Source organism: Oncorhynchus gorbuscha, linkage group LG16 (genome assembly GCF_021184085.1).
Source record: "Oncorhynchus gorbuscha isolate QuinsamMale2020 ecotype Even-year linkage group LG16, OgorEven_v1.0, whole genome shotgun sequence".
NCBI lineage: Eukaryota > Metazoa > Chordata > Actinopteri > Salmoniformes > Salmonidae > Oncorhynchus > Oncorhynchus gorbuscha.
This window is the reverse complement of record NC_060188.1, coordinates 34,768,234-34,784,656: the sequence shown is the minus strand read 5'-3', so window position 1 is coordinate 34,784,656 and position 16,423 is coordinate 34,768,234. Positions and strand designations below refer to the sequence as shown.

At 41.9% G+C, this 16,423-nt stretch overlaps 1 protein-coding gene across 1 annotated transcript; it reads right to left on the bottom strand.

Annotated features, from left to right (window-relative positions):
* Nucleotides 1-538: 538 nt before the first annotated feature.
* LOC124000770 (transmembrane protease serine 9-like) lies at nucleotides 539-15,435 on the bottom strand. Its single transcript, XM_046307363.1, has 10 exons — nucleotides 15,360-15,435; nucleotides 10,976-10,996; nucleotides 10,658-10,820; nucleotides 10,096-10,367; nucleotides 9,095-9,231; nucleotides 8,601-8,853; nucleotides 8,289-8,466; nucleotides 1,678-1,934; nucleotides 1,234-1,331; nucleotides 539-1,117 (listed from the first exon to the last, which is right to left on the bottom strand). The coding sequence occupies exons 1-10, from the start codon at nucleotides 15,415-15,417 to the stop codon at nucleotides 797-799; spliced, it is 1,758 nt and encodes a 585-aa protein (XP_046163319.1). The 5' UTR covers nucleotides 15,418-15,435; the 3' UTR covers nucleotides 539-796.
* Nucleotides 15,436-16,423: the final 988 nt, after the last annotated feature.

The window sequence follows — 16,423 nt, the reverse complement described above, 5'->3', positions numbered from 1 at the left end:
TTAACTTTGTCTGACTGTCTTTCGGCTTCCTCCTCCCACTTTCTAAATTTACCCCAATCTATTAGACATATCTTGCCTTTCCTGGTTTCCTCAAACTTCTGTAAGTTCTTTCTACATTCTCTTAATTACACTCAATGTGCCTTTCAAGGGATAATCTAAAGGCTATGAAGTCTTGAATGAATTTAGAACTAAGTATTAGAGCTATTTAGTTTTGTTAAAAGCATCATCATAACATTGTGATTTGTTAAGTATATAATAATCCATGGCACATGTCCAGTAAAGTGCAGTATGACTATCTAATAGTTCAGTGCAAGTTGGCTACTTGCCATTGTGGCTCACAGATACTGTAGAATAGACTATAATCTTTGGGGAAAGTCAAGTGTGCTACTACAGTCATATTCATCTGGATATTAATATGTAACACTGTTACACATGCCCAGACAACTTTCAACAGAAAATCGTGCATTTCGCAACTTCAATAACAGTGCTGTTTGAATGAACAGATATTGTCCAGAAAATGCTATGGATACAAAAACAATTGTGACAGCAAAAATATATTTTATTGATTGACTTCGACATAGTAAAGAAAAACAAAGGGGAAGTTGTAAACATTCATAATTCAAGTGACCGGAGATGAAGGCTCCCTGAGTTCAACGTTGGCTTTGACACACTCTAACACACTCTGCTTTGACACACTCTGACACACTCTGCTTTGACACACTGCCAGTCACTGACTTTTGGTTAGTTGGAAGTTACGGAAAGGGCTTGTCAATGGTTTCCGTTGAGTTGCTTAGTGTCAATCCCAACCCAACAGGAGGACAAAGGAGAGGGAGAAGAAGGGGAAGAGAGAGAAGGAGCAGTGGGCCATGGAAGCTCCACTGCTGGCACCAGCTGAGGCGGGGGATAGGAGGGTTCCCAAATTGGTAGCCAGGAAGTTCTTAAAGCGGGAGGTTTTGGTGAAGACTTGGATGGTGGAGGCGCGAGGACTCTGGCTCCATCTTGATTTGCTAGTGCTAGTGGAGTTGCTGCTTGTGGCGTTGCTGCTATCGACAGTCAACACAGCAGTCTGAAACCATGAGTTGCCCTGCTTACACATCAGAGGACCACCCACATCACCCTATGGGGAGAGAAGCAGAGAAAAACATGGGTTAATATGGTCATACTGTTATGTGCTTATAACAACATGTTGCAAGCAAAATAGTAAGACAGATTTATAGATCAACTGTGCCATACCTGCAGTAGTGTCACAGGTCCGGTGCAAATGTTGTCCGAAGATGAAACATTCACGCATTCCACCACAGAGGTCTGGAACTCCTGCAGGACTTGCTCAGCTGAGGACATAAAGAGAGAGTTTATTACTTGTCCTACCAATTTGCACACACACACACACACACACACACACACACACACACACACACACACACACACACACACACACACACACACTCCTAAGGTTGTATCTTTCCGGAAACAATCCCTAGCCAGCCCCTACCCCTAGGCATTTGTGTACATCTGAGAGGCCTGGATAGGGTGTAAGCAATATGTTAAATCCCACCTATCGTATCAAAGGACCTACAGCAATTCCATTGCTTTTCCAATTATTTCAGATCTATAGAGCTTGTTACTGAACAGGCACATTTCTAACAAACACACAAAGACAGTTGTCCATCCACTCACCCCCACCCTGGCCAGTGCCCCAGCCAGCCACCCAGCACTTAGTCCCTGTGCTGAAGGTGCTGCTTCCCTGGTCCACACAGATAGGCTGGATGTAGTTAGATAACTTGGGTTGGCTGGCCAGTCGGAGGATGGCCACGTTGTTGCCCGTCAAGTTGCTCATGGTGATGTTGATGACGTTCAGGATTACCTCGTTAGGGTTGGAACCATTTTGCTTCAGACGACCCAGGATCACGGTCCATTGAGCGGTGTTGGGCTGGCTGGAGAGGTAGAATAAGTTGTGTGTTTAGCGAGGGACACAAAACTCTTCATTCTGATTGCCGTCTTATGAAATGCTTATGAACTGCTTATAAATGTGATATGTCGGGGGTATGCACGTGTTATGAAGAATGTGTTATTACCTAGGTAGACACACGTCATACAATATCTACATTTTTGGGCGACCCCTAAAATCGCATAGAAATGTGAGTTATAGATCTGTCATTCCCGTCGAAAGCAAGTCTAAGGAGCGGTAGATCTGTTGCATGTATGCTATTTCTATGCTTCCCGTTCTGAAGTTTCTGTGTCTTTTACTTTCAGTTTCGTACATGTGTTTTAAACAGCAGAATATACAATATTTTTGGTTATGGAAAATATATTTCACTGTGGTTTGGTTGGTACATTGATTGTCTACACAATGACTGCTTGTTTTGTCACAAACTGAAATTAGGCAAACAGTGGCGCGATTTCTGCATAGTGGATCTCTCTTTAGTATGGATGTTGTCATCATTTTGAATGCAATTAATGATTGTAGCAAGTTGATATTTTCTTACTTGAAGTTGTTGACATACACTACAGGTCAAAGTTGTAGAACAACTACTCATTCAAGATTTTCTTATTTTTACTATTTTCTACATTGTAGAAAACTATGAAATAACACGTATGGAATCATGTAGTAACAAAACAAAGAGTTAAAAACCTCTTAAGGATCTCTACAGATTGGTGTCTCACCCATGGGAAGGTTGAGCTAACGTAGGCTAATGCAATTAGCATGAGGTTTTAAGTAAGAAGAACAATTCCCAGGACATAGATATATTTGATATAGGCAGAAAGCTTAAATTCTTGTTACTCTAACTGCACATTCCAATTTACAGCAGCTATTAAAGTGAAATAATTCATACTATTGTTTGAGGAGAGTGCACAGTTATGAACTTGAAAAGTTATGAATAAACCAATTTGGCACATTTGGTCAGTCTTGATACAAAATGTTTAACAGAAATGCAATGGTTTATTAGATCAGTCCAAATCTTTGCCCATACACTGCTGCCATCTAGTGGCCAACATCTAAATTGCACCTGGGCTGGAATAATACATTATCACCTTTCTCCTGCATTTCAAAGGTGATGGTACAAAAAAATACCAAAAAATTGTAGTTTCTTTCTTTGTATTATCTTTTACCAGATCTAATGTGTTTTATTCGCCTTCATTGATTTCACATTTTCACAAACTTCAAAGTGTTTTCTTTCAAATGGTATCAAGATTATGCATATCCTTGCTTCGGGTCCTGAGCTAAAGGCAGTTAGATTTGGGTATGTAATTTTAGATGGGAAAAAAGGGGCAGATCCTTAAGAGGTTTAACATTCAATTCTCTGGCTACAACTCTGGTGGACGTTCCTGCAGTTAACATGCCAATTGCAAGCTCCCTCTGTCATATATATGCCATTTAGCAGACGCTTTTATCCAAAGCGACTTACAGTCATGTGTGCATACATTCTACGTATGGGTGGTCCCGGGGATCGAACCCACTACCCTGGCGTTACAAGCACCATGCTCTACCAACTGAGCTATAGAGTACAGTATATACGTATGCATATGAGATGAATAATGTAGGGTATGTAACATTATATTAGGTAGCATTGTTTAAAGTGGCTAGTGATATATTTTACATCATTTCCCATCAATTCCCATTATTAAAGTGGCTGGAGTTGAGTCAGTGTCAGTGTGTTGGCAGCAGCCACTCAATGTTAGTGATGGCTGTTTAACAGTCTGATGGCCTTGAGATAGAAGCTATTTTTCAGTCTCTCGGTCCCAGCTTTGATGCACCTGTACTGACTTTCATGTTTTGTCTTATATTGTCTTGTCATTTTGCTTTCCCTTCTGTTCGTTTCCCCCTGCTGGTCTTATTAGGTTCGTTCCCTTTTTCTATCCCTCTCTCTCTCCCTCCCTCTCTCTCCTCTCTCTATCGTTCCGTTCCTGCTTCCAGCTGTTCCTCATTCTCCTACTCACTCATTTAGTCTTTCCACACCTGTTCCCTATCTTGTCCTCTGATTAGAGTCCCTATTTCTTCCCTTGTTTTCCGTTTCTGTCCTGTCGGATCCTTGTATATTGTTCGCCGTGCTGTGTCTTTGTCTCGCCCTGTCGTGTCTTGTTTCCCGCAGATGCTGCGTGTGAGCAGGTGTCTGAGTCTGCTACGGTCAGTTTACAGTTTATGGTCGAGTCTCCAGTCTGTCCTCGTCACTACGAGTGGAATTAGTTCTTTACTGGAATAAAGACTCTGTTTTCGCCAAGTCGCTTTTGGGTCCTCATTCACCTGCATAACACCCTCAAAACTTGAGACATCTGAAGCATTGTGTTTTTGACATAACTGCACGTTTTAGAGTGGGCTTTTATTGTGCCCAGCACATTGCACGTCTGTGTAATGATCATGCTGTTTATTCAGCGTCTTGATATCCCACACCTCAGGTGGCTGGAATATCCTGGCAAAGGAGAAATGCTCACTAACAGGGATGTAAATAAAGATGTGCACAAAATTTGAGAAAAATAATGTGTAGAATTTCTGGGATTTTTTTATTTCAGCTCATGAAACATGGGACCAACACTTTACATGTTGCGTTTATATTTTTGTTCAGTATACATAACCCATACATATCACATTCATAAGCAGTGCATATGAATTTAATAAATACACTACCGGTCAATAGTTTTAGAACACCTACTCATTGAAGGGTTTTTCTTTATTTTTTGTATTTTTTACATTGTATAATAATAGCGAAGACATCAAAACTAAAAAATAACACACTTGGAATTATGTAGTAAGTGTTAAACAAATAGCCACCCTTTGCCTTGATGACAGCTTTGCGCACTCTTGGCATTCTCTCAACCAGCTTCATCTGGAATAATTTTCCAACAGTCTTGAAGGAGTTGTGCTCACATAAGCTGAGCACTTGTTGGCTGCTTTTTGTTCACTCTGCGGTCCGACTCATCCCAAACAATCTCAATTTGGTTGAGGTTGGGGGATTGTGGAGGCCAGGTCATCTGATGCGGCACTCCATCACTCTCCTTATTGGTCAAATAGCTTTTACACAGCCTGGAGGCTTGTTGGGTAATTGTCCTGTTAAAAAACAAATGATAGTCCCACTAAGCCCAAACCAGATGGGATGGCGTATCGCTGCAGAATACTGTGGTAGCTATGCTGGTTAAGCTTGCATTCTAAATAGATCACAGACAGTGTCACTAGCAAAGCACCCCCACACCATCACACCTCCTCCTCCATGCTTTACGGTGGGAAATACACATGCGTAGATCATCCATTCACCCACACCGCGTCTCACAAAGACAAGGCGGTTGGAATCAAAAATATACAATTTGGACTCCAGACTAAATGACAAATTTCCACCGGTCTAATGCCCATTGCTCGTGTTTCTTGGCCCAAACAAGTCTCCTCTTCTTATTGGTGTCCTTTAGTAGTGGTTTCTTTGTAGCAATTCAACCATGAAGGCCTGATTCACAGTCTCCTCTAAACAGCTGATGATGAGATGTGTCTGTTACTTGAACTCTGTGAAGAATTTATTTGGGCTGCATTTTGACTTAAAGTAATGGACTCATTGTTTCTCTTTGAAAGAAATCACACAAATGAACTTTTAAGAAGGCACACCTGTTTATTGAAATGCATTCCAGGTGACTACCTCATTAAGCTGGTTGAGAGAATGCCAAGAGTGTGCAAAGCTTTAATCAAGTCTAAGGGTGGCTATTTGAAGAATCTCAAATATAAAATATATTTTGTTTTGTTTCTAGAACCAGTGTCGTTTTAGAGAATTTGGCAGTACGTCCCACCGGCCTCACAACTGCAGACCATGTGTATCTACGTGAAATCCATAGATGAAGGTCTAATTAATTTATTTCAATTTACTGATTTCCTTATATTAACTATAACTATAAAATCGTTGAAATTGCTTCATGTTGCGTTTATATTTATGTTCAGTATATAGAGTTCTAGTCGGAAGTTTAAATACACTTAGGTTGGAGTCATTGAAACTCGTTTTTAAACCACTCCATAAATTTCTTGTTAACAAACTATAGTTTTGGCAAGTCAGTTAAGACATCTACTTTGTGCATGACACAAGTCATTTTCCAACAATTGTTTACAGACAGATTATTTCACTTATAATTCACTGTATCACAATTCCAGTGGGTCAGATGTTTACATACACTAAGTTGTCTGTGCCTTTGAACAGCTTGGAAAATTCCAGAAAATTATGTTATGGCTTTAGAAGCTTCTGATAGGCTAATTGACATAATTTTGTCACGCTCGCTATCCTCAAACTCCCTGTCATAAATCAACCAAGGCGCAGCGTGCATGTAGTTCCACATCTTTTATTGAAAGTGAAACCGAACCGAAACGCCTGAAGGTACCACGTTCATCTGTACGAACAATAGTACGTAAGTATAAACACCATGGGACCACGCAGCCATCATGTCGCTCAGTAAGGAGAAGCGTTCTGTCTCCTAGAGATTAACGTACTTTGGTGCGAAAAGTGCAAATCAATCCCAGAACAACAGCAAAGGACCTTGTAAAGATGCTGGAGGAAACAGGTACAAAAGTATCTATATCCACAGTAAAACGAGTCCTATATCGACATAACCTGAAAGGCCGATCAGCAAGGAAGAAGCCACTGCTCCAAAACCACCATAAAAAGCCAGACTACGGTTTCCAACTGCATATGGGGACAAAGATCGTACTTTTTGGAGAAATAGAAAATTTGTGGGCAGAACTGAAAAAGCGTGTGCAAGCAAAGAGGCCTAGAAAACCTGACTCAGTTACACCAGCTCTGTAAGGAGGAATGGGCCAAAATTCACCCAACTTATTGTGGGAAGTTTGTGGAAGGCTGCCCGAAACATTTGACCCAATCTAAACAATTTAAAAGCAATGCTAGAAAATACTAATTGAGTGTATGTAAACTTCTGACCCACTGGGAATGTGATGAAAGAAATAAAAGCTGAAATAAATCATTCTCTCTACTATTATTCTGACATTTCACATTCTTCAAATAAAGTGGTGATCATAACTTTCCTAAGACAGGGAATTAAATGTCAGGAATTGTGAGAAACTGAGTTTAAAATGTATTTAGCTAAGGTGTATGTAAACTTCCGAAATCAACTGTATGTATCTATGAAGGTATCAACACTTTAAAAACTGTCCAGCTGATCATGTCATGTTTTGTCATTGGTTATCATGTCTTGTCTCTGTGCTTCCCTTCTATTCGTTTCCCTCTGCTGGTCTTATTAGGTTCTTTCCCTCTTTCTATCCCTCTCTTCCCCTCCCTCTCTCCCTCTCTCGCTCTCTCTCCCTATCGTTCCTGCTCCCAGCTGTTCCTCATTCTCCTAAACTACCTCATTTACTCTTTCACACCTGTCCCCTATTTTGCCCTCTGATTAGAGCCACTATTTCTCCCTTTGTTTTCCGCTTCTGTCCTTGTCGGATCCTTGTATGATGTTCGCTGTTCTGTGTCCTTGTCTCGCCCTGTCGTGTTTTATCTTCTTCAGATGCTGCGTGTGAGCAGGTGTCTTAGTCTGCTACGGTCGGTGCCTTCCCGAAGCAACCTGCAGTCTATGGTCGAGTCTCCAGTCAGTCCTCGCTACTACGAGTGGATTTCAGTTTTTCCTGTTTTGTTTTCTCCTTGATATATCCAGGATTATTCTTTTGTCATATACTGGAATAAAGACTCTGTTTTCGTTAAGTCGCTTTTGGGTCCTCATTCACCAGCATAACAGATCAGGATGGTAAGCCAGAATTGTACAGTATTTTGGGAGAGATGTTGGCTAATGGCTCTCTCCTTTGGTACACAACAGTAAATATTACTGTAAAAGGCTCAACACACTCACGCAAACAGAGCGTCGGCGCATCGTGTACAGACCGTTCCAAAAACTCAGCAGCACAAAAGTGCATAGAAATACTCAGGGAGTGACTCAAATGGAGGTCCATCGCTCAGTTGGAACCATGCAGTGCCATCCAGACATTGATTAACATGATGATAATTACACTAGGTCCATTCTCTCTGCAGCACCGGTTGTATAAAACATTGGTGGTGTTTCTGAACAGCTATCCATAAAAGGATTTTCACTAGCACAAGGATTGTACAAATGTCCTACGTCGGACTAATGAACCTTTTTTAACCTTTTGCATGCGGGTTGAAAAGGAAAGCGTCACTAAATGTTCATGTAATGGCACCTTCAAAAATCTAAATGTAGTTTACATGACTAGATTTCCTTAGAATCATGTCAGGACTGACATTTTAATCCGGAATTTACTGTAACTACTTACTCTCCCCTTTGAAATACAGGTCGAGTTAACTTACCTGGAGAAGCAGCTAGCGTCGCTCATGACAGAGTCCACTGCCACTAACGTGCCCCCGCACACGTGTGCTCCGTTCTTCTGTAGGCTGGCTATCCAGGGCCACAAGCCTGCTGTCGCCAACGAGCTTCCCCCACCAATACGGGAGTTCAAAGAGGCGCTAGCGCTGCCACACACCACAGCTGCAGAGGGAGAGACAGATACAAGTTTGAGAGACAAATAAAAGGGAGTAATCCAGTAGTCAGATTTATTACAGAAGTAGAGAGATTCACATCAAGGTCTAGCCATATGCATAAGTTACACTATAGGTACACACGTGCGGGTGTGGTAGTAGGGGGGGTGGTGGTGGTGCAGGTGACACTGAGGTCAGAGTCAGTCCCACTGGATGAGAAGGTCATGAAGCCTGGTTGGTCACTGGTAATCTGGCTGTTGATCCAGGTCTGGTACTGGGAAACTCTGGCGTACACACCTGGGAAATTTGCCAGAGCACAGCCGTTGCCAAAACTCACAACGCCAGACTGGATCCAGCGAGTACCCTGTTTGCTCACAAGTGGACCTCCTGAGTCCCCCTATTCATAGACAGATTTACAGTGTCACTGGGATTGAATTTTTACAGAATTATGAAATATAATGGGTTGGTTACCCAGATGAAGCCTAGTCTCAGACAAATAATTATTTTCAATGGGGAATCTCTATTGAAAATAATTTTTAGTCTAGGATTAGGTATAACCTGTTTTCGGAGAATTGGCCCAATGTGTTATTGACTGACACTTATAAACTAAAAGGAAAAGGATACCCAAGAGATTTTACCTGACAGGAATCCTTTCCTCCTGCTGATAGACCAGCACAGATCATGTTGTCAGTGATGGAGCCAGCTCCATAATTACAGTTACACTGCCTGTTTCCCACTACTGGCAAATCCACCTCCTGTAGGACCTGTGATAGAGCTGGGATGATAAACTGAAAATGTAGACACCAACCACTTATCACAGGCATTGCTGATATTCTTCACTACGATAAGTAGCTTATACTAGACAATGTGAAGTTTGAAATGAAATAAGTTTGCTAATATGGGTGATTGTTAATGGGACAATTGATAGCTACAACAATCAAACTAGTACCCAACTTTCATACTTGAGTAAAAGTCAAATATACCTGGGTAGAAAATGACTCAAGGAAAAGTGAGTCACCCAGTAAAAACCTACACGATTTTCTTGTTTCTTGGCACGATTTCCTTGTTTCTTAATTTACGGAGAGCCAGGGGAACACTTCAACACTCAGACATAATTTACAAGGGATGTTCTTTTAAGTGTGTGAATTAGACCAATTTCCTGTCCTGCTAAGCATTCAAAATGTAACTAGTACTTTTGGGTGTCAGGGTCAATTAGAAAGTACATTCTACTTTCTTTGGGAATGTAGTGGAGTAAAACTAAAATCTGTCAAAAATATAAATAGTAAAGTAAAGTACAGATACCCAAAAAAACTACTTAAGTCGTGCTTTAAAAGTATTTTTACTTAAGTACTTTACACCATTGCTAGTAGTAGTAGTTTAAAGGCTAATGAAAAAAAACAGTGGTGCACATGAATGTTATACTTATCGTTCCATTTATCGTCATCGCATCAATTCAGGTAATTTATTGCGGTATACATTTTTGTCCATAACGCCCAGCTCTAGTCTGTGATGAGGCCAGGGACACTGAGGATTGACTTTCAACCCATGATAAAAATAACTTCCTCAACATACACAAGACCTCTCAGAATTCTGAGCCATCATCAGTCGTACTTAAAACAAGCTATATCTGTGTACTCACATCCTCCACTGCTGAGGGTGCCCCAGCCTGTGACCCAGCTAGTAGTGCCAGCATAGAAGGAGCTGCCTGGTGCAGCTAGGCAGACTGGCCGGATGTAGTTGGTAAAAGTCACAGAGGAGGAGAGCTTCAGCAGACACATGTCGTTGTCACTGGTACTACTGCTGTAGTTGGGGTGGCAGATGATCTGAGTGACCGTACGGCTCACTTCATTAGGGCTGGTTCCCTGCTGGTTCTGACGACCCAGGTAGACCACCAAATTTGTTATACTGGTGCTGAGAAAAGGAGAGTTTCAAGTTAGAATTGTAGAACCAGTAGCAAAGCCGGTAGCTCCCACCTCAGCAATATTTGAATATTATCATGATTTACGAACTGCTTCCCATTACTTCCCACATCTCATTTTTAAAACATGGGGAGGAAAGTATGTTTACTGTCCCAAAAAACATAGTGGTTTTATGTGATCACATGAAAATCTAAATGTATTATTGTCATTATTATGACAGTTTGTAGAAATACTACAATACAGATTTGATTGAATTTAGCACAGTTTTTTATGGGTGCTCACCGGGTAAAGCAGTGAGCAGCAGTCAGCACCCACTCTTTGTTAATAAGGGATCCCCCACAAAAATGGCTGCCAGATCTCTGCAGACTGGCCTGCCATGGCCAACTCCCTGGAGGAGCGTCCTGACCCCCCACGATCCTAGTGTTGAGAGGAGAGATTCCACACTCTAACAAAGACACAGATGGATGAGGGATTACAAAATAGAGCACACACAGGAAGTGAAGAGATTAAAGCTCACTTGTTAGTCAGTGAATAGGTGCATGGTTAAGTCATTCAATTAGGAAAATAACTGACATTTGATTGAGAAAGGAGGGGACTTACCATCCAACTGAGAGTGAGACACTGAAAAACAGGAGAAGCAGAAAAAAGTTGAACAGTTTGGTTTTGGCAAACATGTAATTCATAACTTTTCACCCCATTGGTTTTATAGTAGCAACATACAGTCTTGGGTGGGTCTGTACTCTGTCTGTACTCTGTCTGTACTCTGTCTGTACTCTGTCTGTACTCTGTGTATTTAGTGTCCATACAGACTTTTCCTGTGAACAAACTCTCTCAGCTGTTTTCTTGTTATGAGTCTGAGGATTGTTAAGACAAACGCCATCTGTCAAAACATCTTTCATCACTGTGTATGTTACCTAATACTACTGTCCACTTAACATTGTCCAGAATGTGTTTAATACTAATTAGCACATTACCTATTAAAACAACCTAGGAGAATAGATTACTCTCATAATTACTAAGATATTGTTATACTAATACTAGATAAATATAGTTTGTGGACCAAAGCCTTATGAATAAGATAACGAGAATGAGGAAATATATATACTGCATCTTTAGAGGAGAGCAAAAGTAAAACCGGCTCATCAGGAAAAAACCAACAAGAAAAAATGCACAATCATTCAATGAAGCAATGTGGTCACAACAATCATCATTGCTGTAGGACTGTATGGGGATTTCACATGGTCATGTTTTATAATGCATTCTAAGACTTGTCTAAAAAGGATAGTTCACCCAATCACCCTTCTCTTGCCTCCACTATTGTTTTGAATCTTCTCTGTATGTGACAAATCAATGGTCTAAAGAGGCTTCCTCTCCTCACCTATGTTCCTTTATTTGAGCTAATCTAAAAGAACTGGGCAGGAGAAATGAAGCCCACTGCTAAACGTCTGTCATAAGAACACTTTCATCTCCTCTGTCTATTCAGACTGTCAGCTTTTCAGACCAGTGAAACTAAAGGAGCACCCTACCACTGGGTGCTCTATGAGCGTGACTGTCAGCTTTTCAGACCAGTGAAACTAAAGGAGCACCCTACCACTGGGTGCTCTATGAGCGTGACTGTCAGCTTTTCAGACCAGTGAAACTAAAGGAGCACCCTACCACTGGGTGCTCTATGGGCGTGACTGTCAGCTTTTCAGACCAGTGAAACTAAAGGAGGAGCACCCTACCACTGGGTGCTCTATGGGCGTGACTGTCAGCTTTTCAGACCAGTGAAACTAAAGGAGCACCCTACCACTGGGTGCTCTATGGGCGTGACTGTCAGCTTTTCAGACCAGTGAAACTAAAGGAGCACCCTACCACTGGGTGCTCTATGGGCGTAACTGTCAGCTTTTCAGACCAGTGAAACTAAAGGAGCACCCTACCACTGGGTGCTCTATGGGCGTGACTGTCAGCTTTTCAGACCAGTGAAACTAAAGGAGCACCCTACCACTGGGTGCTCTATGAGCATAACTGTCAGCTTTTCAGACCAGTGAAACTAAAGGAGCACCCTACCACTGGGTGCTCTATGAGCGTAACTGTCAGCTTTTCAGACCAGTGAAACTAAAGGAGCACCCTACCACTGGGTGCTCTATGGGCGTGACTGTCAGCTTTTCAGACCAGTGAAACTAAAGGACCCTACACCCTACCACTGGGTGCTCTATGAGCGTGACTGTCAGCTTTTCAGACCAGTGAAACTAAAGGAGCACCCTACCACTGGGTGCTCTATGGGCGTGACTGTCAGCTTTTCAGACCAGTGAAACTAAAGGAGCACCCTACCACTGGGTGCTCTATGAGCGTGACTGTCAGCTTTTCAGACCAGTGAAACTAAAGGAGCACCCTACCACTGGGTGCTCTATGGGCGTGACTGTCAGCTTTTCAGACCAGTGAAACTAAAGGAGCACCCTACCACTGGGTGCTCTATGGGCGTGACTGTCAGCTTTTCAGACCAGTGAAACTAAAGGAGCACCCTACCACTGGGTGCTCTATGGGCGTGACTGTCAGCTTTTCAGACCAGTGAAACTAAAGGAGCACCCTACCACTGGGTGCTCTATGAGCGTAACTGTCAGCTTTTCAGACCAGTGAAACTAAAGGAGCACCCTACCACTGGGTGCTCTATGGGCGTGACTGTCAGCTTTTCAGACCAGTGAAACTAAAGGTGCACCCTACCACTGGGTGCTCTATGGGCGTGACTGTCAGCTTTTCAGACCAGTGAAACTAAAGGAGCACCCTACCACTGGGTGCTCTGACTGTCAGCTTTTCAGGCGTGACTGTCAGCTTTTCAGACCAGTGAAACTAAAGGAGCACCCTACCACTGGGTGCTCTATGGGCGTGACTGTCAGCTTTTCAGACCAGTGAAACTAAAGGTGCACCCTACCACTGGGTGCTCTATGGGCGTGACTGTCAGCTTTTCAGACCAGTGAAACTAAAGGAGCACCCTACCACTGGGTGCTCTATGAGCGTGACTGTCAGCTTTTCAGACCAGTGAAACTAAAGGAGCACCCTACCACTGGGTGCTCTATGGGTGTGACAGTCAGCTTGACTGGCTTCACATTCTGTCTCCACCCACTAAATTGAAATCAGGTAATGTGTTTTAATGAATGTATACAACACATAAAGAAGTAAACAGACCAATCAGACGTATCTACAAACGGATCATTATTTCTACAAGTTCATTGCATTACATTATGAACGTATCAAATATTCTATTCCATCCAACTGAAATTGAGGACAAACACAACTGGCCAGTCACGACCAATGTTCCTACACTTTGGAACCTCCATTTCCTCCCTGTACTCTGCCCTGAAGACAACAACAGACGAGCATTGCGTTGGTGACTCATTGCGTTGGTGACTCATTGCGTTGGTGACTCATTGCATTCGAAATAGGAATCGATTGACTATTTATTTTATTTCCATAATCATTGCTTTTCTGACAGTGATGGTTTAGAATACCATTCGTCACCATTCCTTATTAGATAAGCTATTTAAACTATTTTGCTCTGAGATCCAGAGTGGTTACAGTGTAATTGAACAGACAGTTTCTCTTTTCCATTGACATAGCCTAATGTATTTCAAATGTATTGAGTAGACAATCATTCTCAATTGGTAGGCAGTGCATACATTCGCGGGAAAGTCCATACAAAACATTGTTGAGTTTAAACCTTCTGCTAACAGGTCCACAACAATTTGTTTCGAAGAGGAAAAAAAAGCCACGACGATCTCAGTCCTTTGCCAAAAATGAATTAATAGTCACTGCAAAAGATCATGGAAAAACACCTCAGATTTGCCATTGCTCTTTCTTTTAGAAACTGCTGTGGCCTAATCCCAATACATTCAATTGTACATTATGTCATCATTAAAATGTGAATAAAGGGTGTTTTCCAGTCAGAGTTACAACGCTTGTTCACTCACACAGTTTTAGGAAACGGACAATTTCAGAAAAGGCGTACAAAGATATTAAAGTGACATTTACACAACGTTTATAAATACATTTATAAATTTATCCGTGTTAATCATGGTTTGTCATTTCTGTCAGGTGTGCGATTCACCTTTCATCTCATAAATTCCATTTTGATGCCCCTTCCTTTTTTATTTTTATTTTATTTTTTATTATTCAATTTTACCCCATTTTCCCAGTATCCAATTGTGTATTTACGACCTTGTCTCATTGCAACAACTCCTCAATGGGCACTGATTCTAATCCACACTGCTCACTAACGCAGAAGCTTCCCAAATATGTTGAGTTGTCACTAGTTAACACAGCCACAAGTCATAAACCCTGCCTATTTCTCAAATTTCTCTTCTTAAAATTGGATTTCAAAACTAACCCGAACCTTAAATTAAAACCAAAAAAGCTCGTTTTTAGTTTTTCTGAATATTTACAATATAGACAAATTTTACTTTGTGGTTGTGATATCTATTGGGAACCAATGTGTCGGAGGCAAACACAGTTCAAGGAAACCGCAGCCCGGACGATGCTGGGCTAAATGTGCACCACCTTTGGGAGCTCCCGGTAACGGTCGGCTGTGACACAACTTGGGCTAACACCCCCTTCACTTTTCTTAAATGTATAACTTCAAATGGTCCACAAACACACTGAACCTTTTGCAGTTAAGTTATGTTGCCATGAGGCTCCACTTTAGACTGATAAATGTCTTTAAGGACACACATTATACTTCGCTCACAAAAAAATATTTGACAAATGTGAACGTTCTGCCTTAAATTAGGCACAGGACCTCCCTCAAGGTCCAAAACAGTCTAACAGGTCTCTCTCCTGTGTCACAATGCACATGACATCCTGTTGGCTTTGACTGTCGTTATTGGCTGTATTCTATAAATAGTCAATAAGGCCGACCACCAAGAAAATTCTATAACCTGACCAACTCCTTGACTCCATTCACCAGTCAATAGAAGGAAAGCAGTGGAATAACGGGCATCTCGTCTCCTACCTTTTGAAAAGAGGGCAACTAGTAGAGTCACCAAACAGAGTGCTTTGTAGACTTCCATCGTTTCAATGCCCGCCACTACAGCCTGTCCTGTTGAGTGTTCATACTTTTATACTCCACCCTGCCTTCACTCCTCCCCTTTATCTATCTTCCTCTCTCACACTGAAACCTGAGACAAATCCACACCCTGATACACCTGTTGTCTCCCTCTCTCATCCCTCTTTTCAAGTCAAACAGACCCACTGAGGAATGTCTTAAGTGTCACAAGGGCAAGGCTATTGGTTTTCCATTGCTGTAATCTGTGATTATTTCTCCCGTCTATTTATCTATATATCGGTGTAAATATGTATCTAGCTAATCTGTCATTTATCCGGTGTATATCCTGTTTCATCGTTATGTTCGAAGGGTTGTGTGTTTCGTGTGTGTGACGAGAAGAATGCAGTACAGTGACCTGCTCAATGACAGACATGTATTCACTTGATGTTTTTAATGAGCTGTATACAGCCACAAGTCTAGACCCCCTTTACTCCACACATAGAGACGTGTACAAAGCTTTCCCTCGCCCTGCATTTTGCAAATCTGACCATAATTCTATCCTCATGATTCCTGCTTAAAAGCAAAAATTAAAGCAGGAAGCACCAGTGACTCGGTCAATAAAAAAGTAGTCAGATGAAACAGATGCTAAGCTACAGGACTGTTTTGCTAGCACAGACTGGAATATGTTCCGGGATTCTTCCGATGGCATTGAGGTGTACACCACATCAGTCACTGTCTTCATGAATAAGTGCATTGATGACATCGTCCCAACAGTGACTGTACGTACATACACCAACCAGAAGCCATGGATTACAGGCAACATCCGCACTGAGCTAAAGGATAGAGCTGCAGCTTTCAAGGAGCGGGACTCTAACCTGTAAGTTTATAAGAAATCCCGCTATGTCATCCGACAAACCCTCAAACAGGCAAAGCGTCAATACAGGAGTAAGGTTGAATCGTACTACACCGGCTCCGACTCTCGTCAGATGTGGCAGGGCTTGCAAACTATTACAGACTACAAAGGAAAGCAC

Excerpts from the sequence above, each read along its gene's own strand:
- LOC124000770 (XM_046307363.1), bottom strand. The coding sequence starts at position 15,417 with ATGGAAGTCTACAAAGCACTCTGTTTGGTGACTCTACTAGTTGCCCTC. Across the intron at positions 8,854-9,094 it reads GAGGAAAGGATTCCTGTCAG|GGGGACTCAGGAGGTCCACT; the intron begins GTAAAATCTCTT and ends GTCTATGAATAG. Across the intron at positions 1,332-1,677 it reads GGGCACTGGCCAGGGTGGGG|CTGAGCAAGTCCTGCAGGAG; the intron begins GTGAGTGGATGG and ends TTATGTCCTCAG.